The 13,750-nt window shown below is 41.3% G+C and overlaps 1 protein-coding gene across 1 annotated transcript in view; it reads left to right on the plus strand.

Annotated features, from left to right (window-relative positions):
- Positions 1 to 13,750, plus strand: part of LOC149449541 (cytochrome P450 3A9-like) — a 46,428-nt gene that overhangs the window by 14,374 nt on the left and 18,304 nt on the right. The window contains exons 5-8 of the mRNA XM_089693116.1: positions 999 to 1,112; positions 1,285 to 1,373; positions 7,505 to 7,653; positions 13,203 to 13,330. Of these exons, the coding sequence (XP_089549242.1) occupies positions 999 to 1,112; positions 1,285 to 1,373; positions 7,505 to 7,653; positions 13,203 to 13,330 (480 nt within the window). The remainder of the gene's footprint in view (positions 1 to 998; positions 1,113 to 1,284; positions 1,374 to 7,504; positions 7,654 to 13,202; positions 13,331 to 13,750) is intronic.

Below are 13,750 nucleotides of genomic sequence, written 5' to 3' on the forward strand. Positions count from 1 at the left end.
ACCCTTCTTCCCAGATTGTAAGCTCTAAAGAGCAGGGCTCTCTGTTTCCTCTTGTACCAAACTGTATTGTAACTGTAATGTCTACCTTAATTTTGTAAAGCGCTGCACAAACTGTTGGTGCTTTTTAAACCTGTATAATAATAACAATAACTATTCATCCTGTTAAACTGCATGAACACTGTGCACTGATTCTGTGTTAATGGGGGCAACATTGAATGTCATTAGGCTATTTTCTTTCCAGGTCTCCAAGTCAAATGTTATCCATTCATACAGAATAGCATAAATATAGTAATATATATTCTATCATTGTCAGATCCATCTAGTTGCCATAATACTTTCCTGATTATTATTATTGCTTATTAAATGATCTATGCCAAATTTTACTCATGCTAAAAGTAAATTATGTAGGAAAATAATTGCAGTTGTAAAGATCTATTTTCTGGCACAGCAGCTCAAAGCAAACCTCCAGAGAGAAAGAATAAGCAGTAATGTGTTCTAATTATTGAATTCATTCAACAACTTCATAAGGGCACAGACAGAATGGTTCATGTCAGCTATTGGAAAATGTCTACAACATAGAGAAACCCAGATTTCTTAGAATTGCATTATTTCCTTCTCAAATCATCGGTACGTTATTGCCACTAACATTACTGATAGACATGTTAATAAGAACTATACTGCTACCGTTTTAGAAAGATTAGTTGATCCTTCATTCCCCTTTGTAATGTACAGCGCTGAGCGAACTATTGGCGCTTTATAAATACTGAATAATAATAATAATAATAATAATAATAATAATAATGTGAAGTAATCACAGTTACTGCAAATACTCTTCTCTTTCCTTCCTTCTCTACAATTATCTTAATTTAGGCCTTACCTGCTCTTATGTATAAATAACACTCAGATTGCAAATTACTTTGGCGTAAGCTTGATTATCCCATTTTTTGACCAAATTAAAGACAACAAATATGTATAAAGAGATATCTTCTCCAATACAGAATTTTGGCCTTAATGGTCCCTTTGAGTCATCTATAACAATTGCTGAGGATGACCAGTGGAAGAGGATTCGGACGGTGCTCTCACCCACATTTACCAGTGGGAAACTGAAGGAGGTAAATGTTATTACTCAGTTTCTGTGTATCTCTTGATTTTTTCTTTTGTGGACTGCTGTTTTGAAGATTAGTTAACTGATGAGATCATTCTCTACAGGATATCAATTCCTTTTGTATTTTTGCAAGAATACTTAGAATTTGATTATTCTAAACTCAAATCTTTACTTTTTAGATGTTCCAGATAATGAATGACTACTCTAATAAACTGGTCAAGAATATACAAGTTTATGTTGCCAACGATGAGCCATGTCCAATGAAGGAGTGAGTTTATTTAATGTAAAGGAAATAACCTGAAAGCTGAACTCCAGGCAGTTATCAAGAAAAGAAAAACTATACAGTATACCGTATTTTTCGCTCCATAAGACGCACCTGACCATAAGACGCGCCTAGGTTTTAGAGGAGAAAAACAAGAAAAAAATATTCTGAACCAATGGACTGCAGACATAGTACAGGAAATGACCAGAGACTGCGGACACAGTATGGGAGATGACCAGAGACTGCGGACACAGTACAGGGGATGACCAAGAGACTGCAGACAGTACAGGGGATGATCAAGAGACTGCGGACCTTTGGGGAGGGAGGGGGAGCGGGTACCTGAATTTGACAGGTACCCGCTCCCAGTTCCGCGAAGTTGTCCTCCCTTTAGTGTGGGCACCCAGCTGTGACAGCCTGGTGCCCACTGTGCATGCGTGAGAAGCACTGCGCTTTGTTAATGGCCCGGCGTCCTCTAGGACCTGTCATGTCCCAGAAGACGCCAGACCATTCAAAAAGCGCAGCGCTTCTCGCGCATGCACAGTGGGCACTCGGCTGTCACAGATGCCGGCACGGGAAGATGCCGGCGCGGGAAGACTGTACAGTGCTGGACCGAGGAACAGGTAAGGTCCTGCTGCAGAGAAGAGCTGAGCGGCCGGCCCGGTATTTTACATGGTGTCGGCGGCGGAAATACCGGACCGGCCGCTCCATATTCACTCCATAAGACGCACTGACATTTTCCCCCCTTTTTTGGGGGGAAAAAAGTGCGTCTTATGGAGCGAAAAATACGGTATATCTAGATAGATACAGAAATATTCATCCTTTATATGTATTTTTGAATGCAACTAAATACGTTTGTCTTGATAACATCCCGCTATAATGCCTTGTATGGCATCACTCTCCTAAAAGCACATGTGCTTACAGCATACATTCAGACAGGAGGAGAGCACAGAGTGAGCAGAGGGATGACCTCATCAGAATGTTGCTGCATTGGAGGCTAAGTATATGTATTTCAGTGATGCATGTAGTTGCTTGTCTGGAGCTCAGTTATTAACATGAAGCGTATGAAGACCTCTACTTTGCACAGAAATGACTAATGTCTCTATGGCTACAGTATAAAAAAGTAATTCAGCTATGTTCATAGTGCTGTTATCTCTCAAACAAATGAACTGTGCTTTTTTCTGTGACTGAGAGGAATTCTCTCTGGTCCTGCTAAGCACAGGGGTCATTATTATTATTATTACAGGTACTTGTATAGCAGCATCAATTTACACAGCACTTTACATACAGTATATATTGTACATTCCCATTAGTCCCTGCCCTCAAGGGGTTTACAATCTAAGGTCCCTAACTCACATTCATGTATACACATACTAAAGCCAGTTTAGACAGAAGCCAATTAACCTACCAGCATGTCTTTGGAATGTGGGAGGAAACCCATGCAGGCACAGGGAGAACATGCAAACTCCAGGCATTTAGTTGTGGTTTGGATTTGAACCAATGACCCTAGTACTGTGAGGTGGAAGTGCTAACTGTTTAACTACTGAACTAACATGTCACCATCATCATCAAAAGTTCCTGTAAATATGGGGATCAAGCCTGGACTAGGACGTACAATAAACCCAGGCATTTTAGACTTAGCAGCCAAGGAACCAGGGGGTGGGGGGGGGGAGCATTCATGGGGGTGGTTGGTGATGGGATGTTCACAAAGGTAATCCTCCACAATGTAATGTGACTGGGCACTGTGATATAAAAGGGGATTGCACTGTAAAGGGGCACGGTTTTGCTTACAGTGAACTCCCCATGACATTACAGTGCCCCTAGCAGCTAGGCCCCCTTTTCTCTCTAATCAGAGTGCCCCCCTTTTACGCTCTGCTTCTCCTGTACAGTCCTATCTTTGGCAAGGAGACATCCCCATATATTCAACAAAGAGACATCCCCATCCAGCAAACTGACATCCCCATCCAGCAAAGAGACATCCCGTATAGCAAAGAGACGTCCCAATCCATCAAAGACACAGCCTCATCCACCAAAGAGACAGCCCAACCTAGCAAAGACATCCTGTATAGCAAAGAGACGTCCCAATCCACCAAAGAGACAGCCCAACCTAGCAGAGACATCCTGTATAGCAAAGAGACGTCCCAATCCAGCAAAGAGACGGCCCAGTCCAGCAAAGAGACGGCCCAGTCCAGCAAAGAGACGGCCCAGTCGAGAAAAGAAATGTCCCAATCCATTAAAAAGACAGCTCCATATAGCAAAGACACGGCACAATCCACGAAAGAGACAGCACAATCCAGCAAAGAGACTACCCAGTTCAACAAAAAGATGGCCCAATCCAGCAAAGAGACAGTCCCATTCAGCTAAGACGTCCCAATCGAGAAAAGAAATGTCCCAATCCATTAAAAAGACAGCTCCGTATAGCAAAGACACGGCACAATCCACGAAAGAGACAGCATAATCTAGCAAAGAGACATCCCCATATAGCAAAGTGATGGCTCAATCCAGCAAAGAGACAGCTCCATATAGCAAAGATATGACTTAATCCAGTGCAGAGACAGCCCCATCCAGAAAAGAGACAACCCAATTCAGCAAAGAGTCAGCACCATATAGCAAAGAAACGGCCCAATCCAGCAAAAAGACAATTCCATACAGCAAAGAGACAGACCAATCCAGAAAAGAGACAGCTCCATATAGCAAAGAGATGGCTCAATCCAGTGCAGAGACAACCCCATCCAGCAAAGGCAAAGAGACAGCCAAATCCAGCAAAGAGACATGTCAATATAGTAAAGAGCTCCATATAGCAAAGAGATGGCACAATCCAGCAAAGAGACAGCCCAATCCAGCAAAGAGACAGCCCAATCCAGAAAAGAGACAGCTCGATATAGCAAAGAATGGCTCAATCCAGTGCAGAGACAGCCCCACCCAGCAAAGAGATAGCCCAGTCCAGCAAAGAGACATATCAATATAGCAAAGAGATATCCCACATCCAGCAAAGAGACAGCTCTATATAGCAAAGAGACAGCTCTATATAGCAAAGAGACAGCTCTATATAGCAAAGAGACTGCACAATCCAGCAAAGAGACTGCACAATCCAGCAAAGAGACTGCACAATCCAGCAAAGAGACAGCCCAATCCAGCAAAGAGATGGCCCAATTCAGCAAACAAAATGGCCCAGTCCAGCAAAGAGACAGTCCCATTCAGCTAAGAGACATCCCAATCTATTAAAGAAATGTCACAATCCATCAAAGAGACAGCTCCATATAGCAAAGAGACGGCCCAATCCAGCAAAGAGACAGCCCAATCCAGCAAAGAGACGGCCCAATCCAGCAAAGAGATGGCCCAATCCAGCAAAGAGATGGCCCAATACAGCAAAGAAACATCCCAATCAAACAAAGAGACCGCTCCATAAATCAAAGGGATGGTCCAATCAAGCAACGAGACAGCCCAGTCCAGCAAAGAGACAGCTCCATATAGCAAATAGATGGCTCAATCCAGTACAGAGACAGTCCCAAGCAAGCAAAGAGACAGCCCAATCTCCCCCACACACACACACACCGCTGCTACAGAGTGGGATGTGTGGCTTTAACACACACTGCGCTCACCTTCCTCCCGTGTAGCTGTCATAGTTAGGAAAGAGCCCGCCATGGTCTCATGCAGTGTATTTCCAGCGGCCGGCCTGAGATTTATGTTTCCCCTGCTGGCAGGTCTTCTTCTGTACCTCTTAGTTTGCCAGAATTGGCCCTGCTGTAGGCATGACCACATAGCGGAAGGCGAGCGGCGGCTACATTCTGTTAACCCTGTCCAGACAGTGAAGTGAACGCCACTTATCTCCCGCTGTGTGGTCCAGTCATCAACAGGCTGCTCTTCTTAGGAAACATGGCCTGGTGGCCCTGGCCCACAGGGCAAATGCCTGGTGTGCCCTATGTCCAGTCCAGGCCTGATGGGGCTAATATATTAACACCTGCTGCCACTACAACAGATGCAGGGGAGTTACTGTATAAGCTAAGGTCCTGTCCAATCTCATCAGTCTAGTGGGGACTGAACATCACACCTCATTTCATATTAATATTGAATTAATTTACTAATATTTATAATATACCTTCAACAAAGTCAAGTTTTTGTACTTAAAGTATAACTAAAAATCCTATTTTTCAGTTTTGGATAGAGTGAAGAAGGATTAGAACACCTGTCAGGTTTTTATTGTTGTCTGTCTGTGTCCCTGTTAGGGAGATTCGCTTTCTTTCTTTCTGTCCTGGTGAACGTTACCACTGAAATTGAAAGCAAAAGAAAATAATGAAATTTGAGTAGGTATAGAGGGGAATCTTCCAAACTAGTTCTGGTGACAACCATGAATTCCCTCACTTTGGGGGGACTTCCTCTAGCTTCCTGTTTTGACAACGGGCAGATGGGAACTCTCCCCAAATGGAAACAAAAGTGGAAAAAAAACTTGTTGGGGTTATAACCCTCCCTTGCTCTATCTAAAAAAGAACAGTTTTGTCTTTTTTTCAACTTTAAAGGAAAACGTCTGCATATTCAGGGTGCTTCTGGAACCAAGGTTTGCACATTACTAAAATGTTGACTTGAACCCAAGTCAAGCAGTCAAAATGAGCCTGCATTCAGCAATGCATCTCAAGAGATGCAGGAACAGCATTTGACATTTGCTTTAATTTAGAATTTACATATAACACTTGCCTTAATTTATATGGCTTTTATGATTTTTTTTATTTACATAAAAAATGGAATATGCGGGCTGATGACAATAGACACACCTGTTGCATTTTTTAAAGTTTCCATAGATACAGGCTAACTTTTCATATACCTTCATACAAATCTATCAATCCACTGCAGTAGGCTGCTAGATGAGGAAGATGCTTATTTGACCCCCCCCCCCAAAAAAAAGAGTAACATTTGGCAAATCTCTTTTAAAAGTAAGCACATTATGCTTCATATAAATTCAGGCAATGGGAGTATGGTCAGAAAGCATCTGCAAAGTAGTCTTGACTTATACTGTAAATTAGCCAGCAGTTGGTAGCATGATCAATATTTGCTAAGCCTAAAGAAACAGATATTTAAATGATATGCACTGCATACGTTCATATGTAAAAATACAATAGGCTCAATATTTGCACATTTTAAAGTGGTTGTAAATCTTCCATGAATCATGAACAAAGCATATCCTACTATAGTGTATACTTGCCTCAATCCAGCACACAGCAGATGATTGACAACCTCAGCTGTGCATGTTTCCCCATGAGACTTTGAAGAGGGGGTTGTTCATTCTCTCCACTCAGGTCTCAGATTGCACTCAGCTGTCCTTTCTGTGCTGTGCAGTAGTGACATGAAATGCTGCCCTGTGCCTCCTGAAGCTCAAAAATGCTGTGTAAAATGTGCACTTTGAATGGCTGTAATGAGCGGGCTGTGGATAAGCAAGTACAACTTATACAGAAGGATTTATCTCTGTGTATCACTTCATTAGGTATACAGTGTGGCAAAAAAGTATTTAGTCAGCCACCGATTGTGCAAGTTCTCCTACTTAAAAAGATGAGAGAGGCCTGTAATTGGCATCATAGGTAGACCTCAACTATGAGAGACAAAATGAGAAAAAAAATCCAGACAATCACATTGGCTGATTTGGAAAGAATTTATTTGCAAATTATGGTGGAAAATAAGTATTTGGTCAATATCAAAAGTTCATGTCAATGTGATTGTCTGGATTTTTTTTCTCATTTTGTCCCTCATAGTTGAGGTCTACCTATGATGCCAAATACAGGCCTCTCTCATCTTTTTAAGTGGGAGAACTTGCACAATTGGTGGCTGACTAAATACTTTTTTGCCCCACTGTATGTAAGGGCTTCCAGCCATTCCAGGTGTAAATTTCTTTGCAAATTTTGTCTCAACTATTTTTAGGTATAGCACAATTTAAATTGTAGCTTGAACTCCTTTATGTTCTGGTGTAAATGAACATCTTGTGGGCAGTTATTCATATCCCAGTTAATAATATTATTATTATTACTGAGAATGAGGACAGTCCATAGTTCAGAGCGACAAATTTATTGCAGGCTGAAATGATTTCTAATTGGCTCTGTATAATCATTGTGAAGTATAAAGTGTTACAGTGTTGCTTTCTTTTTCTTTTATAGTGTTCTGGGAGCCTACAGTATGGATGTTGTCACCAGCAGTTCCTTCAGTGTGCATGTGGATTCTTTGAACAAGCCTGATGACCCCTTTGTTAAAAAGACCAAGCAACTTCTAAAGTTTGGATTGTTCAGCCCAATGCTTATATTTGTAGGTAAAGTGATTTTTCTTTACAGTTTAAAACCTACATGTATTAAAGAGGCCCATACAAAATACACAGAAATATATCACTTTAGGTGGGGGGCCCATGGAACCCAGCTCACTTTGGAGAGGTGGGGAGACCCGTCTCAGCCCCCCATATCCCTCTTATGTGTAAATCACCCTTTGCCTGTTAAGGGTACAGGGTGATCTGTCCTAATACTGTGTGGGCTTTGTCTCAGACTGTGTAGACATGTTTAGGAGATAGGTGGGGGTGGGGGGTGTTGATTGTTTAATGTTCTGTGGCTGCATCCCATTGTTTTATTGTTTGGCATGGGAGCAAACTATTATGGGATGTACTGGTTTATGCGTATTAGCTTAGTGGGGGGGGGGGTTGTCTCCAGCAGCCCTCCCTCCTGATGGGACTGTCTGCTGGTGTGAAGTTTGAATACTTATGTGTCTCTTGTTACTAAATGTAGATGTCCCGCCCTGTGTCATTATGCAGGGAGGGGGGATTGTCCCCTGAGTGTATATATCTTGTATCTGGGTTCATATAAAGTAGTCTACCTCCTGGTTTACTTCAAGACTGGTGTTGTCTGGTCTTGTATGGTCGGCTGCGGTGTCTGTTGTCAGTGTTCGGAAGGGGAAGCGGTAATCTAACGGAAGTACTCAAGCACAGTCTGAGTCGGTTCCATTACAATAAATATAGAATATATATATATATATATATATATATATATATATATATATGACACTTCATCAGAAAATCCATCAGAAAGCTGGGCATGTGCTGCATGTCTTGGAAGCCTTGAGGCTGGGTGTGCTCGGATATACTGACCATTCTTGGACAGTGTATACTTATCCAATTGATAGCCACCTGCGGTTGCTTTTGGAGGCTTCTGGTTCATTGTTACAAGGCTTGATTGGCCCCTGTAATAAGAGCCTAAGAACAATGACCTGGGAGGACCCAAGAGAGTCAGCATTGTAGGCTCTGACCAACTGACTGGTGCAAGTGGCGAGTTCGGGGTCCTTTGAGCATCTACCCAGGCCAGTAGTTAAAATGGTGTGTGTAAAGCTTTTGTATGATCATCCCAATGTCTTGTGCAATATCCATAATAGAAGGAAAGAAGTTGCAGAGTACAGCTGATTTATTAAAAAAAGACCAAATTGACATGGTCTGTGGCTCTGATTATGCTGTATGTGAAATGCATTCTGCTCCCCTCAGGTTACTTACTGGGTGCTTTGTTGTTGTCCTTGTGGATCTTGCTGGCTGTGGCTATATTGTGATTTGATGTATAGGTCACAAAATCCTATCTACTACTGAGAACAGGCGTGGTTAGGAGAACTTCTCAAGTTAGCCAGATCTCAATACACAAGTCAAGTAGGATTATGGGTTAGAAGAGTTTGTGATGAACTGTTTCACTGCCTAGATGTGTGTGGGTACATGGGCATATTAAGATGCCATGAATTCACAGCACAACTTCAGGGTGGAAAACGTGATGGCCTGAAATTTTAAGGACTTCCTATGTAAATTTTACCACAGACAATAATCTCCAAACACAAGCTTCAGACTATCTATCAACATGGACAAAGACCACAGAATCGTGAGAGAGCAAAAATGTGTACATTCTGAGCTCACAGTATTGCACTAAAACTGAAAGTTGTTTCTGCATTACTATGGTGTAGCCAGTTTAGGCTTGCAACAGAAAGGTAGAGTCGTGTTTTACCTGGTGTAATGTACGATATGCTGCTTATTTTTATCTTGAGCAATCAGACAAGCTAATACTCTAATGTTGATTGCTAGACTTCTTTTTTTGGTATATGAACGTGGTAATGTTCACTTTGGGGATATGTTATGGGTTCTTCATGTTGTTTATCTTTATTAAGAAGTTGCATAAGTAACCTACTCTCTCTTCTGATTGGTGGATTTTCCCTAGCTAAAGGAGGCAGTGGGAAGTTGAAGATGGTGGGACAAAGACCTTACTATTTTTTAGCTTTCCTGAGGAGACTGTGGATGTAAGACTGCCATGTAGATGCTGCATGTTGTTTCCTAATCTCAGGGTAATATAATATCACTGGCCTTAATGATCACCCCAGGGGGGTTTCTGTCTTCTTCCCAGATGGAGTTGAAAGCAGAGGAATTAGTCGCCCAAGACCTTGTTCCAGTATCAAACTAATGGTAGAACCATGAACTGAAGTATTTTTTTAAATTAACTGCACCAGTAAAGATGACTTTCCAAGGCTTATACAGGTCATTTTAAAGGGGTTGGCGTTAGCCACAGAGACGTTGAGAATGCAGAGTGTGTCAGAATCAGCAAGACAAAGAGAACTTGGGGTGCAGTGAATCAGATGTAGCTCTTTTTGCATTATTTCTTTTCCATGAGGTCTAGAGAGACAGATTGCTGATTTGCCCACAAGGGCCACATGTGGAGGCCAATCAAAGCTCCCTGTTCCTAGCTGTAGATGGAATCGACCTGTTGCAAATAAATGGGCTGCCAACACACTTAAAATAGCGCATTCACTGTTTCTGGCAGCTCAGAGCGCTGTGACACACATTTATCTTTTTCTTTTCTATATCTGCTGTCCATCATTGAAGTATATATTCTGCTGTGTGGTCCCCTTGGTCTAGGGCCACACTTGTGGCTCTCTGTATTTACCTGATTGACCACTACTGATATAGCTACCTCCTGTAAAACCTATTTTGGGATCTATGCCCTCTATTGTCTGTATTTGTGAATATCTGTGCTCTTAATAATACACTTTTTTTAACAATCAGGAGTGCTTTATTAAAGAAAGGCATGGCACTTAACATTAGAACAGAAAAACAAAACAGCTGACATGGCATAACATAGAAGTTTAAAGGATCACACATAATGTCTGAAAAAATCCAGCGTCACCACATAATTACTGTACATACATGTAATACATCACTCTTGGATTCGACCATAACTGCCATAGTATGAAGATCAGCTCTAACTCCTCAGGGAGGGAGAATTTGATGTGGGGGAAGAAGGGGCGGGGGGGGGGGGGGGGGGGGGGTGAGAACCAGGAGAGCACGGACATTGAGGGGGGAAATAATAGAAAATACCAGTGAGAGCCAGGGGGCACACACGCACCACCAAAGTTTCAGTTGGATAGGGAAGAACCTGACCCATCCTATTGAGACACCCACGGCTGCCAAACCTTATCGTATTTCCAGGGGCAACTTCGATTGATATATGTCAGCTTGTATAGGGGCAGAGCAGTGTTAATCATGGTTCCCCATGAGTACATGTCTGGAGATGTAGTAGATGTCCATTTAGACAAAGGATTTCCTAATATTACACAATTAATTATGCACACATTTTCTATCTCTGGGAGGCTGGGTTAAAACCACAGAGGAAGGGAGTAGATATAGAGGTTTTTGGAGAACACATGTCCACATGAAGAAGCTGCTGCTGTATTTTATGAAGACCAGAAGCAGGGACTATTAAAAACTCTAGGAACAAATAACTTCTTGATCTAAATCCTAGTAATCAACATGTCTCTGTCCTATTGTTGTTATCTCACATGCACAGTGCCAGATAGCTATGTGTTATACTGTGCTACTGTATTTGTGTAATGGCCACCTTCCAGTATATTAGTAGGTGAACCTGTTTATTGAAATAGAGTTTATATGCATCTCCTGTTATTTTAGTTAACCCTATTCCTTCTGGTCTGGAATTCCGTAGCTAGTTTTTAGTTCATAGCTCAAACTTCAGCATAGGCTAGAGTCAGGTTAGACATCCAATAGCCCAGTAGGTAGTTAGAGGTCTGGTCCAGTTGATTAGAAGTTACAAGGGACTAAGAAGCAGTTCCAGTATCACACCATGTTTTTTTCTGGTGAAAAGCTACATTCCAGACCAGCTGGAAAACAGTTGGAGGATCTCCCCATCACCACTGACTCTGTCTTCAGGTCTTTGAAACCAAGACAGAAGCCGCATCATGATCATCCTCAGGAGCAACTGGATTTTGCTGCAACATTCATCTGGAGGTATCTCCGTTAATAACTATATATACCAGGGATTGTATGCAGAATTCCAAACCGACTTCTGTCAGGTCCTTTGTTGATATTACCTGTTTGTACATGGGATGTATGTACTAATATTAACCTTTTATTATATAATGCTTGCATTCTACCCTTACTAGTGAGTATTTATATAATTAATTATAATGTTATATGCTGGCTGCAATAGTTACTCTTCTCTCAATTACTTTGATTAGATTTCTGTTAATTTCTGTTAATTTCCATCCTGACCAGAGACATTGCCAGGCGTATTATTGTAGCACTGAGAATATGCCTAGGTCTCCCTTGCTAGCACAGAGGCTGTCTGCTACTGATACAGTTCCATGCACACCAACAATACAGACTCAGTCTAGGGGATATCTTTTCATGAATTTAGTGCAGAAAACGTGAACAGGAGGTGATTTAAAAGTTCAGGATACTCCAATACATTGTCAGAAATCAACAGGAGGACAAACGTCTAGCACCATTCCTTTTATAGCTGCAGACTTGTATAAATGTCCCACAGTAGGCCTTACTGACAATGTCCCAGGAGGTGATTGCCACTCAGCTTCCACAAGACGTCCTTCAGTGAGGGAGATCCTTCTCCAGACTGGAACTTTAGTATAGCAACCTCCAGCAAAAATCCTTTAGCAAGTATTCTTTAGGTCTTCAGCCCTGCTACTACTGAGACCCAAACTGCAAATCTCTCACCCTAGCTGCCTCCCAGAGGCAGCAGCCTCAGGAGAATGGGAACCCTCCTAAGCAGAGGAAGTAAGAACACTCTGGAAACACTCCTAAATAATTATCACCTTTCCAGCCACGTGCTGGATACCCCCCCAGGAACTGGCTGAGGTATGATAAATATTCATACTTGAGTGATTGACCCTCCTGCTCTATCTTATGGACGTTTCTTCTAGCAACAGGCAGAGGTAATCAATCGCCCAGCTTTGGAAAGCCTGACCAGACCATAAGAACAGATCCTTGCTCCAGTGAAGTAAAAAACTAAATTAAACCTAACAGAGGCAGGGAGCTACATGATCAAACCAACTCTTCCACTTAGCAAAGGCTCTAGTCCTTGTATTTACCTACAGATTGAGTGCAATATCCTGTTTAGGGAGGACCATTTCTAATAAACCCCTAAAAGATGGCTACACATGTATATCTAAAAATATTGTGCATAAAAAGCTTCACACACTAAACTAAAGGTCACATGTAATTGCTTTGTTCTAAGTTTATGCTATAAAAAAGTTGCAACATCAAAATAATAATTGCCTGTTAGAATGTACAGTATATAACTAATTTCCGCCTGGACTGCTTCTTATAAAATATTATACAGTATCAACATATTTTTTAAAGAATATGTGAAGAGGAATCAAGTAATGTAATGCATGGATTCAAGAAGTTAACTTTAATTTATATTTTCCATGCTCTAACAAAAAGCACTCAACTGTATTATGTCAAACTTTAAAATACAGAAAATCTGTTACATTGAAAAATAATTATCTTGAAGTGACATGACTTTTTTGCTTTTTTACTTTCAGTTATTTTCCCATTCCTTCGTCCTATCCTGGAGGGGCTGAATGTCACTTTGTTTCCAAAAGAGTTTTTAACTTTTTACATGAATGCAGTTACTAGTTTCAAGGAGAAGCGTCAAAAAGGAGATCATTCAGTAAGTCCTTACTAATAATTAATAAACTGTGTATAAAAATGATCAATGCCATAATATTGTGATAACAATATGACCATACACAAGCCATGTTTTTGAGAAGATTTTAAGTGCAACTATAGGCACAATGCAAATAAATAACATACAAGATGTTGCCTGTGAATAAACACAGCAGGATTACATAAATATACTACTCAAAAAAATTAAAGGAACACTTTTTAATCACTCCTGGGTTATTGATCTAGTCCGTTAAGTAGCAGAGGGGGTTGTTAATCACTTTCAGCGGCTTTGGTGTTAATGAAATTACCAGCGGGTGCACTATATGGGCAACAATAAGACAACCCCCAAAACAGGAATGGTTTTACAGGTGGAGGCCACTGATATTTCTTTCCCTACTCAGCTTTTCTGACTGTTTTTCACTAG

This window comes from Staurois parvus, unplaced genomic scaffold (assembly GCF_062004578.1).
Source record: "Staurois parvus isolate SC_StPar_1 unplaced genomic scaffold, SC_StPar_1.0 ptg000613l, whole genome shotgun sequence".
NCBI lineage: Eukaryota > Metazoa > Chordata > Amphibia > Anura > Ranidae > Staurois > Staurois parvus.